The 13,538-nt window shown below is 39.7% G+C and overlaps 2 protein-coding genes across 3 annotated transcripts in view; one reads left to right on the forward strand and one right to left on the reverse strand.

Moving 5' to 3' along the window:
* Positions 1-13,538, forward strand: part of LOC106666473 (scavenger receptor class B member 1-like) — a 99,224-nt gene that overhangs the window by 10,190 nt on the left and 75,496 nt on the right. The window lies entirely within an intron of this gene.
* LOC106666535 (sperm flagellar protein 2-like) lies at positions 5,582-11,559 on the reverse strand. 2 transcript variants are annotated; one of them, XM_014393809.2, is made up of 2 exons: positions 11,364-11,559; positions 5,582-11,003 (listed from the first exon to the last, which is right to left on the reverse strand). In XM_014393809.2, the coding sequence occupies exon 2, from the start codon at positions 11,001-11,003 to the stop codon at positions 5,604-5,606; it is 5,400 nt and encodes a 1,799-aa protein (XP_014249295.1). In that variant the 5' UTR covers positions 11,364-11,559; the 3' UTR covers positions 5,582-5,603. The 2 variants fall into 2 exon arrangements, with proteins under 2 accessions (XP_014249295.1, XP_014249296.1); XM_014393810.2 differs by lacking the exon at positions 11,364-11,559 and adding an exon at positions 11,081-11,284.

The following is a 13,538-nucleotide window of genomic DNA, read 5'->3' on the forward strand; positions in this document are numbered from 1 at the left end:
AACACAATTTAAATTTTGAAGTTATTTTTGATTTCTTCTTATAGTCTCCCAGGTGCTGAACTGATTATTTGGTCGTTTCTCGTCATCCTGGATGGCTTATCCTTAAAACAATTTTTTGATTTAATTAGAAAAACAATTTAAATAAGTCACTTTGGAGTCATTTTTTATTTTGCCTTTTAGTTTCCTAGGAGACGAACTGATAATTNCACATCCCCTCACACTACTCTCTCATATCCCTAGATGTTTCATCATTGTTTACCAACATCCCAATAGACACAACACTAAACATTATTAAAGATAAATGGACCAACAGTTTCTCTGAAACCTACATCACACCCGACCGCATCTCACGATATCTGAATTACTAATAATGAGGAAAATTGAATATAACCTTTAAATTTAATTGTGATAGTTTTCATGACGGATGGTTCCAAAGGTTGCTGAGGAAGGTTTGGAATATGGACCGGATTAGTTCGTTGGCAAAAGGAATGCTGAGGTCTTTGTGGATAATGAGGTTAGTGACATAATAAGGTGCTTTGGCAATTTGTCTAAAGATTTTCGATTGGAAGGACTGGATGCGCTGGATATTGGAAGGCTTGTCAGTACCTCACAGTGCACTCTGTATGTTCATATTGGTCTTAGTAAAGTCTTGTACAGTGTTAGCTTTGTCATAATTGTCAAAGTCGATTTCGGTCTTAGAAGTCTTCGTAGTAGTCCAAGTCTTGTATTAAGTTTTTTTTAATATGTGGGGATTTCACGTTAATCTGCTGTCGAGATAGTCCCAGGTATTTGACCCGAGTAGAAACTGGTATGTCTTTGTTGTTGATGTACAATGAAGGGTAAGACTGCTTTTTCAGCATAAAAGTACACTGAGTGCATTTTTCTTCGTTCAGTCTTGTCCGCAATTTTTAGACCAGTTTTCGATAAGCTCAAGGTGTACCTGGATTTTGGAGGTAGTTTGGACAGGATTCGAATCAGAGGATCAGGAGTGCGTCTATTATCACCACAGTAGTGTCAGGGTGTATTGGTAGGTCAGCAGTATAAATGATATATAGGATAGGACCAAAGATACTACCTTGTGTTACACCGGCCTGTATCTGTTTGACGTCCGAGAATTCATTGCCACACCTCACTCTGAAACAGCGGTCAGTTCAATAAAAGGTAATAATGAGAGGGTAGGAAGCGCTTACGTTTAAAAAGTATGCCTGGATGCCAGACCATGTCGAAAGTCTATGCTACGCAATACTTAGATCAAGTAATAGTGTGATACTTCAATTTTTCAATTTCTCTGCAAATGCAGATTTGTCTCAGTCCAAATAATCGAAAAAACAACAACTTTTGGATGAACGATTAAAATCGCTATCTCGAAATCCTTCCAAATTAAGAAACATTCCGCATAGAAGATCGAGATAGTTCAGTAAGTGCGGTTCTCAAACGAGGCTATTTAATCGGAGTAATTTTAAGAATGCCGGCTATTGTAAAGGGGGACGTCTATTATAAAAAGCTCTCGGTCGAGCCACCGAGAGGCGAGAACCGCAAAGTCATGAACTTAAAATGGATTTACTTAATCAATGTACTGAAAAGTACTTTTTCAAAAAAATATTTACCCCATTCTTGTGCAGTTGACAATTTTTACTTGGGCCAAACTTGACTGTAACGATTGGCATAATTAACGAGGCTGTCAAGTCGATTGACAAAAAAAACCGATGGTCCCCATCAACCTAGGTCACGCATTCACCAGATTCCTGTCCCAGAACGAACATACTACATATTTTTCTATCCCTACTACATATTTATCCGGTTGAGGTTTTTATTAAGTATAAAAGTAGTATACAGTTATAAAAAAAAGTATAATATTCCTTTGAGAATGCTGTGCTAACTGTACAAAGTGTTAGATGATCGACCCCTTATTTACTCACGAATAATCTGGATCTCGGTATAGTCTGGATGAAAAAACAAATTCAATTGTTACTGCCAAGATTTCGACCTTGGTCTGTAAAAAAATGTAGGTGTGGTGACCTTACAAAAGTTATTTCATTTTTCCATAATAACTAGGTATAAAGATTATGTATAATAATTATTATTAGTAATAGTATTAAGGTGATTTAAAACGTATTCACAACATTAATAACTTGTTGTTTACCTTTGTACAATGTTAGTAATACCTTTTCATTTTTTAGATTCAAAATAAACCTTTCAATTTCACCCTTCCCAGAACCAACTTGTCGGGGTGTTAATCGGTTTTTTAAATTGTTTTCTTTGATGATGATTGATTTTTGTTCTTAAAAGCGTGGTTTTGGCGAGAACACGCTTTGGCCAACGAGGTATCCTGGGTATTTCCGAGTTCTACCATTCACGATAGTCTACAGCAGTTTGGGGATACGGGGAATCTCGACCGAAGAGAAGGTAGTGGTCAATCGCAAAGACGACGGCTAGAGACGATTGTTTTATTGATATTAAAGCACAACGCAGCAGTCATTTAACGGCTTCCTTCATAGTCAACTGCAAACTGTCAGTAATGTAATGGTGAGCTCTAAAACATCAGAAAGCGTGAGAATACCTTAGTCTCTAGATGTTACGCATTAGGTTCTCTACTACTGGAGAGGCATCGAATAGAATGACAACAATTCGCGCAAAAATGGGGGTACTGTCATGATGTCATGAGTGCCGGTTTGGTTTGTAGCTGCCAGACCGGGACTGTATGTAGAAAAGAGGTGGAGAACGCTTTGCTTCGTGTGCCATGCCTGAGCCACAGCCTTTTCAAAGACAAGTCAGTATGGCAGGGGTAGAATCAACGTCCTTGATCAACTGACTAACGTACAGAATGAACCTTTGACTGCACTAAGGTTCATTGAGGAAATCCATCTGGAAGCTGTGATTCTATTCTATTCTGGGGAGAACTTCGTACGTATGATATGCTCGACCCCATGTAGCTCGAGTTGTCACCCATTACTTGGAGGACGTAGGAATTATCAGAATGAATTGGCCAGTACGTTCCCCTGACATGACTCCTACAGAACTCGTCTTGAATATATAAACGACTTATAACGGGACTAGGGGACTTATAAAGAGACGGGTTAAACATCGTTTGCCGCCTCCAATAAGCGTTGAAAAGCTCAAAATCTGTCTAGTTGAAAAAGAGGTTTTTGTTTCACAAGACGAAATCCGATGTCCTATTTACTCGACGCCTTGGTGATTTAATTAGGACTTCATCAAATGATCACAACCGTTTTTGGAACCCGATGGTATATTTCTTTCTTGGCCTCATCTCGGAGGAGGTTCAAAGGGACTGCCTTCCTAACCTGCTGTAGGTACCTTGCGGATTAAACACTGAAGTGATGTACATTACAGGATTTGTTGATGGGCGTTGGAGGGAGTTCGCCGTGATGCAAGAGAACTGGATATAATTAGGATCAAAGACGGGTTAGGTTATTGAAGGTTAGATTTATGTTACATACTCATGATTTAATGTTTGTGTGTGGAGAACGCATTGTTTCATGTGACATACGTGAGTCACAGCTTTTTTAAAGACATCAATTATGGTATGGGGTAGAATCAACGTCCATGCCCGTACCTAACGGATTATCGTACAGAATAGATATTTGACTTCACTAGGTTCATTGAGGAAGTCCTTCTTGAAGCTATAGTTCCATTCGCTCCATTTATTGGGGATAACCTGGTTCTCATGATATGCTCGACCGCAAGCAAGTAGATCGAGTTGTCACCAATTTCTTGGAAGATGTAGGGATTACCTTAGTGAATCTGACAGCACCTTCACCTGATGTATATCCTAAAGAACACTTTTCAGATGGGCGTTGGAAAGAGTTGATCGAGGTAAAAGAGAACGGGTTAGAATTAGGAGTAAAGACGGGTTAGGTTAGTTAAGGTTAGATTTAATGTTTTTACTGCGTTAGGAGAAAACATGTAAGTTTTGTCTGTATGGTAGTTAAAAGTAAACTTATAATCGAGGCTTTTACTAGATATTTAACAGTCTTTGATCATTAAAACACCTTTAAGAGCTTCTCGTGAAGTATTATCATCAAAAGAGCAATATCCGATGTCTTTAGCTTGCAAAGGTCATTTAAAATCATAATGAAAAGGGTTGGTTCTAGAATGGTTCCTAGGAGAACTACTCCTTACTACTAGCTTTTATGCTTTAAAGATGATTTGCAGCGTTTAACTGCACAAAGAGTTAGCACTGAAATGCTTTAGTGACCAGGAGTTTTTTGGTGGCCCTGACAAGGACCGGTGTTGTTTGGGAAGCGTAGCGCGTTGAGACGATGTATCGAGGTCGGAGCTGAGTGTGCTTGCCTATTGGTAGGTAGAGAGAGCAGTTGGCTGAGGTCCGGGGCCGTGAGTCGGCTGACTTCATCTGGTGAACTTGCTGCTCGTTCATTGTAACCGAACTTGACGGCCGTTCAACAGCCGAACTATTTGAACAAACGGACGACCGGCAATATAGCCGAACGCCGTCGCCCACTGTAGCCGATTTTCGTCAGTTCACGACACAGCCCAAATGGATGTAGAAGATTTGTTGCTGCTCGAAAAGTCTTAGTTTACATACATATGGAATGAAAGAAATAAACATATTGGAAGTTCCATTTCTAAAGCTATCCATGACCACAGCTTACGCTGGACATCTCTCCGATGATAGAGTGGACCACGCATGTCCCAAGAGCCTGCTCCTCAACCGCAATTATCAATTTTTCGCAATCCATCGAAATGAAAACGAAACAAAAAGGTAAGCAAAAAGCAAAGAACGGCGTTAAACAATGGTGAGCGTTTGATGTCACGTGGTTGACAGTTGAAGTCGAAGTAACCATTCGGCCGAATAGACAGGAAAATCCAACTTTATTTGGATCGGAAAGTGCTTCGGCCGTACACGGCCCAACGCGACCGAACGAATTGGTTCTAATGGACGCGTGCTCATTCGTTTCTTCGCTTTTGGATCATCCGGCCGTATTCGGCCGAAAACGGCTCCAGTGGACGGCCTACCAAGGGACTCTGGTGCAGCAGTTGGCCGAGTGCAGCGGTTTGCCTTTAGTCAAGTCGGCTATGTTGAGAAGGCAAGTTCGAGGCTAACGCTGAGAATACATTTGCCATCGTCGTAGGTGCTTCGCTGTCGATTATTGATTCGTGAGAGCTCGTCGGGTAGATGAGTCTGGAAGTGATAGGTGAGATCTCGTTGAGTAGGGGGAGATATCATTGACATCTCGTCAGGTTGACGAGACTGAAGCCAGTAGGGCAGTGCCCCTGCTTATGTATGCACTGGCTCTGCTCTGAATTGATGCAGAGTGTAGGGCGAGACCATTCCAGAAACGGTAGTGACACCTAACGTAAGTTTCCACTACAATGCTAATATGATAGCATCTAATAGCAAAAACACTAGTTTTAATTAATTAAAAAACCAAAGATTTTATTTATTTTAAATTATTTGGTTACTTTGTACGTGGTTTTGCAATGGCACTGCAAAAAGAATTCAATATGTGTTTACTAAACTCATTCAAACTTTACAACTAGTGAAATGCAAAACATGTGTTTTACAACTGGACGATTAACAATTAAAAAACAATACAAAACGTATTTCTCAGATATGTATTTATTCATTTTTGATGCGAACTTTTATCTTTAGTGTATTTTTGCAGCAATACGTCTAATTGGCAGGTTTTGAAGAAGAAAGAAGTTTCAAAGATTTCTTGCATAAATTTGCTCTCATAAAGGTGAAACGCTTGAATGTAGTTATTTACCCCTTTTTCTTTGAACAGATCTTTTAATCTTGTTTCGATGTATTGCTGCCTCTGCAAACCGTCCGGTGAGGTGAAGTTGAGATTCAGTGCAAACATGAAAATCGTGAGGGCTAATTTGTAATGTACACACTTGTACCAAATGGGCTCCCGGAACCTTTCGTAAAGAGGGAGACAATTTTTATATTCTTCAAAACTTTGTACGTGATCGTCGAAGTGTGGATCGCTTTCGTAACAAGTTGAGATCCTCGTCCTTGGCGAAGTCAGCCAGTTCTTCGCTAGAATCATCTCTGTCTCCAAATATTCGTTGTGGGGTGAAGCGAAAATATTCTCGTAGTTGTCGGTCGGCAGTGTTTTGACCGGGATGCCGTCTATGACGTTGAAGGCGTTGGACAAGATACGGTCAAATTCCTGCTTCGCTACGATTATCGCATCTACAGGTACGACTTCGTGCACAGCACAATCTTTTCTTCTTAAATTGCCCTTATCATTGAGTACTTCGAGGATTTTCATGAAACCTTCCTTGTTGGTCTCGCTTTTACAAAAGAACAACAAGAATTCCTTGTAGTTCAATTCTGAGTTAGTCACCTCGAAAACTTTCTGCATAAGCAGTTTAGATAAAATAAGATGGAGATCACCTTGCAGATCGGGAGTAAACTTCCTGTCGATCCATAGAGTTGTATCGTAGAATTGCTGTTTAGATATGATCTCGTTCTTCTCTTTGTCGATTTGTTCAAAGTGCTTTTTTAAATCCAACAGATCATCGACAGTCGGAAATGGGATATCAGTCGCAAACATAACGAAAACTTTCCAGTCTACCACGTCGACACGGCCATAGACAAAGCTGAGGATTTCGTCGATTTGTTTTTTGGAAAGTTGTTTCCACTGTTCTGGGACTTCGTTGGACCGGAAGTGTGCGTGAAGAATAGACCCGAGTGTCTCGCGCATTATACTGTTTGGAGATATATTTTGCAATTTGGTCACCAACTTTTCTAACTGGCTTATTTTGAACTTATAATCATCCGTTTCTTCCTCTATGCTCTCCGGAGGGTGCGGCGGGATATCTTGAAATAGCAAATTGCTTTTGTCGATGAAAAACTTATCGTTATCAAAAACCAACAGTGGTTGAATAGGAACTTCGTCTTCAATTGCCGCTGAGAAAATTTTCCTAATGTTACTCAACGCTTTTTGTTCTTTCTGATAACATTCTTCGATATCAGTTTCAAACTTTTCGTACAAATAATTGACAGTATTGACTGCTGCCTCGATGTCGGCAATGGCCTTCTCTTCAATCAACGCTACTATATCTACTAATCTGTCTATTTCCATTCGGACAACGTTTTGCCATTCCGTCTTGATTTTATCTTTCAATATTTGTTCGTCACTATTTTCCCGTTTTATACTTTTTGTCCTAGTACTCAATCTGCTTTCGTTTCGAGGCGATTCATAAGGGTTACCTGTAGCCCTTAGCGACTTAATGGAAACCGCGATCGACTTAGATCTCGACTGGTCAACTTTTCGTTTCATTTTTTCTTTTATTAGCTTTTTCGATGAAACCGTTTTAGTTCCTTTTCCGACAGATTGTATCGTCGAACCCAGTCGTGCTTGGGATGGTTTCTTATCAGCTGTTTGCTTCTTATCTGGATTTATTACACTGCTAAAAAAGCTCTGAAGGGATTTTATCTTCCCCCGAATCACGTTCAGTCCGGACGACAAGAAATTGCTCGAATTACTCGACGGATCGTTTACGCTCGATGTGCTTCTTTTTAGTGACATGCTATACGACTGGGAAACTTTGGATTTCTTTTTCCCAAATGGGTAATCGTCTTCTTCCAACAAAATTGGTTTGATGTCTACCTTGGGAAGGATCTTAGTATCCGGTAATAAACCCAGCATGCTTGTATAGTAGTCGACGACAATCTGCAAACTGTCCACGGTTCTGTCGATCTCGTGTTGCAAAAGTCGCAGGTAGGAATTTGTCAGTAATAAGATGTAATTTCTCACCCACTGCGTGTCCTCAAGATCGTTTTTAACTTCCAATGCTGTCAATCTTTTCTTTTCAATTAAATTTAACAGTATGTCGTTGAGTTCTTTTACTCTGAAGTGTAACTCAGCTTTGACATTCGGATCCTTACGCGTAAAAAGCTCTACAGCATTAAACATGAGTTGAAAATTGTTCACGATTTGAAGCCTTTCGTCGCTCTTTTGGATAGATTGCTTAATCATTTGGCTGACGTAATTTTTAAAAGGTAACCATTGGGATTTAATGCTTAAAACTTTGGATAGACTCTCTCTTAATTTACCCAAATAAGACTTTTCCACCTGTTCCCAAACCGAAGCCATTGCTATTTGTAGTTTGTCGGGTAGTGGCTTTTGGACGTATATGTGGGAATCGCTATTTTCAGAATCATATGTATATGAAAATGAATCGCCTTCCGTTGATTTTCCATAACGAGACCGTCCCATAAGTCTTTTGCAATCGTAATAAGCCGGAGAAGGGATGTACTGGATGTCATCGCACAAACCGTCTCTCGGTTTGACAAAATTGTCGTTTTCTCTCGCCTTTGTTACAAGTCTGCCAAACGAAACGATTGACTGTTTTATTTCTTTTGTCGGCAAATCGACATCAAGGTCGAGAATAATTTTAGAAATGAAAGCGAGGGTCTCGACGTCGAACTCCCATATGTATATTTTTGTAAATTTGTCGAATTGTTCGTATACCTGCTCACCTGTTATGTTATTCCTCAAGTAATTGGTCTTTTGACTAGTTGTTTTGCATTTTTTATAATCAAATGTTTTATTTCCATTTTTCCGAAGATTCCGGTCCGATTTAACGTAATTGTAACCTTTACAAATAGTGATGAACCTTTCGATGTATGTTTGAGAGATACCGTCTTTATTAGGCCACTCTGCTAAAGGATTGGGAAGAATTTTCGAAGTTCGAAACCGATTCAAATCCTCGTATGTCCACGGCTCGCTTGATGCTAAATATGAAACATTATCCCCATAGCATGTGCTAAAACTTTTGCCGTGGCTGAGGCTGCGATGTTTGTTAGTCCCTGGACTGGTTACTTGCGAATGTGGTTGCCTTTGTTCTTCTTTGTCATATTCATCAAGTTTTTCTTCCTCAGTGGAATCGTTCAGATAATCAACCATAGATGATAAAAATTGACTTTCCGATTGTTCATGATATATATCCTTGTCGACAATAGAACGTCTGATGAGACTGTCCAAGTACAATAGAATACCAGAATTTACGGGGAATTGTAAATCAGTGTCCCATTTCTTGATGTTCGTTTTAAGTGGTTTCCCCATTATGAAATATTCAAACAGTAGTATTTGATACTGGGTGGTGGGATAACCGGCCAGGACGAAACCCCGTTTGCCTTCGAGAGTTTTAAGGTATTCCACCAACATCGCCACTAGAAGAACGTCGTCGAGGCATTCCCCTTCGTTCAACATTTCAAATGCCAGTTTGCCTAGAAGACCAGCGTAAGAATGTTTCGGCCCTACACCGTCCGCTGGAGGGAATTGAGTTTCCTTATTCACCAAGTTCTTATACCTAGGAACAAAACCTACCAGTTCTACTATGTCTGAAAATTTCTCCAAAAAATCGGCATTACGAAACAGATCATAATAAGATTTTTCCTCTTCGAATTTTTCTAGACAGTAATTCGTAAATAAATTAACATCGATTAATACAACCTTCTGGACTTCCAAAAGTTCTTTCATTTGGTTCAGCACAAATGGATCTTGTACGTCAGCCAGAATTACTTTGATTGTGAATTCTGGTAGTTTTAAAAGCTGTATATCAGGAGGAAGCGGGTATTTGTTCTGCAAAAGTGTGTGAATGATGAACCCGAAATTGTTCAATGATCGAGGCTCGTTGGATGAAGACCATAATCCTTTTTGTTTCAAATAGCAGTCAACGATTACATCAAGTAAAGCGTCGGGTATCTTAGTCTGTAAGTAGTGCATTTTTATACCTTCAACCCTATCGTAACTCGATTTGTTGTTAAAATGATTATTTACTTCGAGTTCGATAGGCAAACCTTTGTAAAACAACTCCTTCCACAGAAACTCGACATATTTGGGAACATCGTGTTCGTGGGCACGCCAATACTCGGATTTTAACGTGGAATAATCGACTAAGTCTATTGCCGTTTGGCCGCAGAGGGCGAGATTTTCCCTCTCCATTTTGGAAGCTACTTCTTCGAAGAGACGACTGTGCAATTCCAGAATACGTTTTTTCTCATCCACCTTTTTGTAAGGGTATATGTCTGCCAGAATCGGCCCGGGCCGCTCGGTTTGTTCATTGGTGACTATCGACTGCTGGAAGAAATTTTTGTACTGGGTGTGAAGTTGTGTCCATTTAATAGATAACTGCTTTTCTTGGCTAGACTGCTCCAGCAACTTGGACCTGACTGTGTTTTCAAAGTCCTCAAGTTCATTGGCTGTAAAAGTGCTCCACAGGTCGTATAAGATAGACGAGAACATTTTCAGTTTTGTTTTTTCCATGTTCAAAGTTCGTTTCTTCTTATTAAGCAAGTTCATTTGTTCTGGTGACAGGGCGACGTGCTTTTTCGATTCGCACCTTTTTATACAAACGTCTTCATTATGGGTTGCGGGAGGCGTTAAATTTATTTTCATTTTATCGTTGTGTCCGAATTTCGCGTTGTTCAATAAAGCCAATTTCCGAGCCCTGCGAGCAGATTCTTGTTTGCACTTTTTCAGAAGCTTCTCTTTCCGATATTTGTACTTTAAGACCAAGGGCTTGCTATGTACCAATGGATCTTCTAGGAGTCCGCTATTATGACACTTAGTGTCTACAAAATCGATTTGGCTCTCGGGTGCCTTTTTGACTTGAAACCCATTTTCTTCCTTGGAAAGTAAATACGCCTCCCTCTGCTTGGTCACCATGTAAATATGATTTCTGTCTTCAACCCTCAGGTAGATTTCATAGAGCATCCTCAGACACGCTTCTTTATTGCGCTGTGAAATCTTTTTGAGGAAGAAAGGATCGTGGTTTACGCCGAGGATCTTCAGCCATGGACAAAGCATTTCCAAATTCGACAGGGCTTCGAATTGGGAAGAAACGGGAAACTTCGGCTGCTTCACACTGCCGCTTCCCGGAGTGATGAACTCTATTAACTTGTAATAAATGAAACCGTCAAAAAGTTTTCTACCTACATCTTTGTGATCCAAGTTCAGCAAGACGCCTGTCTTGTTGCACACCCAGTTCTGTATTATGGTAGTCATCTAAAAAAATAATAATATTTTATAATAATTCAATATAATGTTTTTGTAGATTAAAGAATCATAGTCAACGTGCTTACTGGTCGGCGGGATATTACTGGCAAGAGCAGATTAAAAAGACCATCTACATCTCCCTTCAAGTTGAAAGAATACGCCAAGTACTACTGAATTTTATCTCTTTACTTTGTTTTGAGAGCAGAAAAACAAGATAATTATTGGTTCCAGGTTGAATTATATAATTTGAACGTCATGAACTCAATAGCTCACATTTATCCAAAATAATGTTTCAGATGACAAGTGCAATTATGATCCTCGCCGACCTGCGAATTTTCATTTTAAGAAAGAAAATTTAGAAATCGATACCTTTGTAAATGAAGAACTGTGGGAATCGTAAGAGCCAAAAGGCTTCTGTTTAGGAAATTCACTTCAAAACTAAGAAATCCAACAATTTTTGACTAGTACTCCTGCACGCGAGGAAGAAGAAGCGTCCGATCCAAACTCTCAATTATAACAAAAACATAACACATAACAATAAACCATAAAACATTATGATTCAATCATGTGGGTGACACGTTGTTTTATTTTTGAATTGTGAAGAAATAATAATTAAAATGGTGTTTTGTCACTACAACTGCGACAGCACAAATAGGCTTCTAGAGTCGTTCAGCGAACTGTAAAAGAGCGAAGGTCTCTTGGTGAAAATCATAATTATAATTTTTGTCTGGTGTGATTTGTGCAACCTTGCAATATCTTTGATGCAGAACATTACGTTTTATCGGAATGAAATGTCAAAGGTTTTATGTAACACCTGCAGCTCTTGGTTTCGTCTTCTGATTCAAATCCAAGTTGCCTCTTGACCTTGTTTCATAATCAAAATCAAGCATATACTATTATTGAATATTTTCTTAACCTTTTCTTATAACTTTACTATTAAGGGACTGTCCAGAAGTTCGAGACGTATTAAACCAGCATGCCACGGCAACGTACCATTGCAACTCTCTTATCAACAATCTCACATCAGTGGTCCAAATTTCTACTTTTGTTACCCGATTTTTAAACAATGATTCCAAACCATCAACTGAATCATTGGACGGTCAATAGTATAAAATAACAGTATAGCTTTAAATTAATTTAAAGTTAAGTAAACGAAGGGAGAAAAACGGAAAGAATTTTGTATTGTTATCCTTATTCATTTCCTTACTATAGTCTAGTCCATATTAAATATCGTAAACAATAAGGCACTCGCCGCCCATGCCGACCCGAGTACAGCTTGTGCTTTAGAGAGGTTGCCACGCCCTCTGGGCTATACCTTTATTTTGCGCCCGGACCCCCCCCCCTTTTAACCAAGGATTGGGAGGAGGTCACAAGATAGAATGAAGGTACCTGGATTGAGAAAGGGACGTGGATAGGACAAGGTGGATCGTTTCGGGGACTCGAGCCTCAACCATATTATACCACCCGTCGTCGCTGTAGTTCCACATAGAGTGGGCCACAACTCCCTGGGTGGGTAGGTAGAGGAGACACTAACACACCTACTACAAACTGTGGTGCTACACATGCCCGCAGGAGGAAGTTCTTTGGTGACCATAGGCATAGGCTGTCCATGCAATTGAGAGATGTACTCTGTTCAACTAGAAAAAGGGTACAAAGAGTATACTATATCATGCCATATAGGTAAGCAGCCATCAAAGCACTTCAAACATTATTAGCTCAAAGATGGTGTTGTAAAACTAAACTAAACAGATTAGATATGCAAAACGGTCTTCCTCTGCTTGGTCCCAGGACCCAACAAGAAAGAGGATGCCTCCTTTGCTTTGCAAGGGAAACCTATACCATTGATAGGCCCTGAGCGCTTCTGTGGTGTAGGGATTCACTATCAACCAGTATTTCAGACTAAAGTGCAAAATGAAAATGTAAAAAAACAGTAGAATTCAATCATTTACATAACCAACCGAAGAACTTTCTAGCAAGTGTTAGAAGGAAAGGAACATCAGATACATCAAAGTAAGCAGGAAAACCTTTGAAACCTAACAGGATTCTTAACTTGGCACTGCAGACTGAATGAGCCGTCTGATGCTCCCCTGTTGAAGATTGGTATAACACAACTCGGCACGTGCAGATTCAGACAAGAATAAGGAGCAACGCCAACACACTTGCTAACAAACTGAAGCGTTACATTTTCCTTCAGGAGGAGGTGTTCTGGAATGTACAACGCAATCGTATTCAACCACTGAAACATAACCAACTAATCAATTTTCTTGAAGAATTAATGGCGCTATAGGTACAGAAGGGGGTGTGCTCTCAATGAGCGCAGCACATTGCACACCCTGAACTTTATATCTTACATCTTGAGAACATTCACCCCGATACCTTTCAAACCAACAAGCATTAACTAAGTTCAAGTTTTATTTATTACATAGTCAGATTGTAATAACCAAATCAGCACATCCAACCTTAGACCGTGATTCATTAACCACTTAAAAGCTAGAATTTTCTTTTATTCTAAATACTACATTTATCTATCTACAATTAGTCATT

Source organism: Cimex lectularius, unplaced genomic scaffold, assembly GCF_000648675.2.
Source record: "Cimex lectularius strain Harlan isolate CLEC.00 unplaced genomic scaffold, Clec_2.1 scaffold289, whole genome shotgun sequence".
Taxonomy (NCBI): domain Eukaryota; kingdom Metazoa; phylum Arthropoda; class Insecta; order Hemiptera; family Cimicidae; genus Cimex; species Cimex lectularius.

Bases quoted from the DNA above. Each gene is read 5' to 3' on its own strand.
- LOC106666535 (XM_014393809.2), bottom strand. From the start codon at position 11,003: ATGACTACCATAATACAGAACTGGGTGTGCAACAAGACAGGCGTCTTG.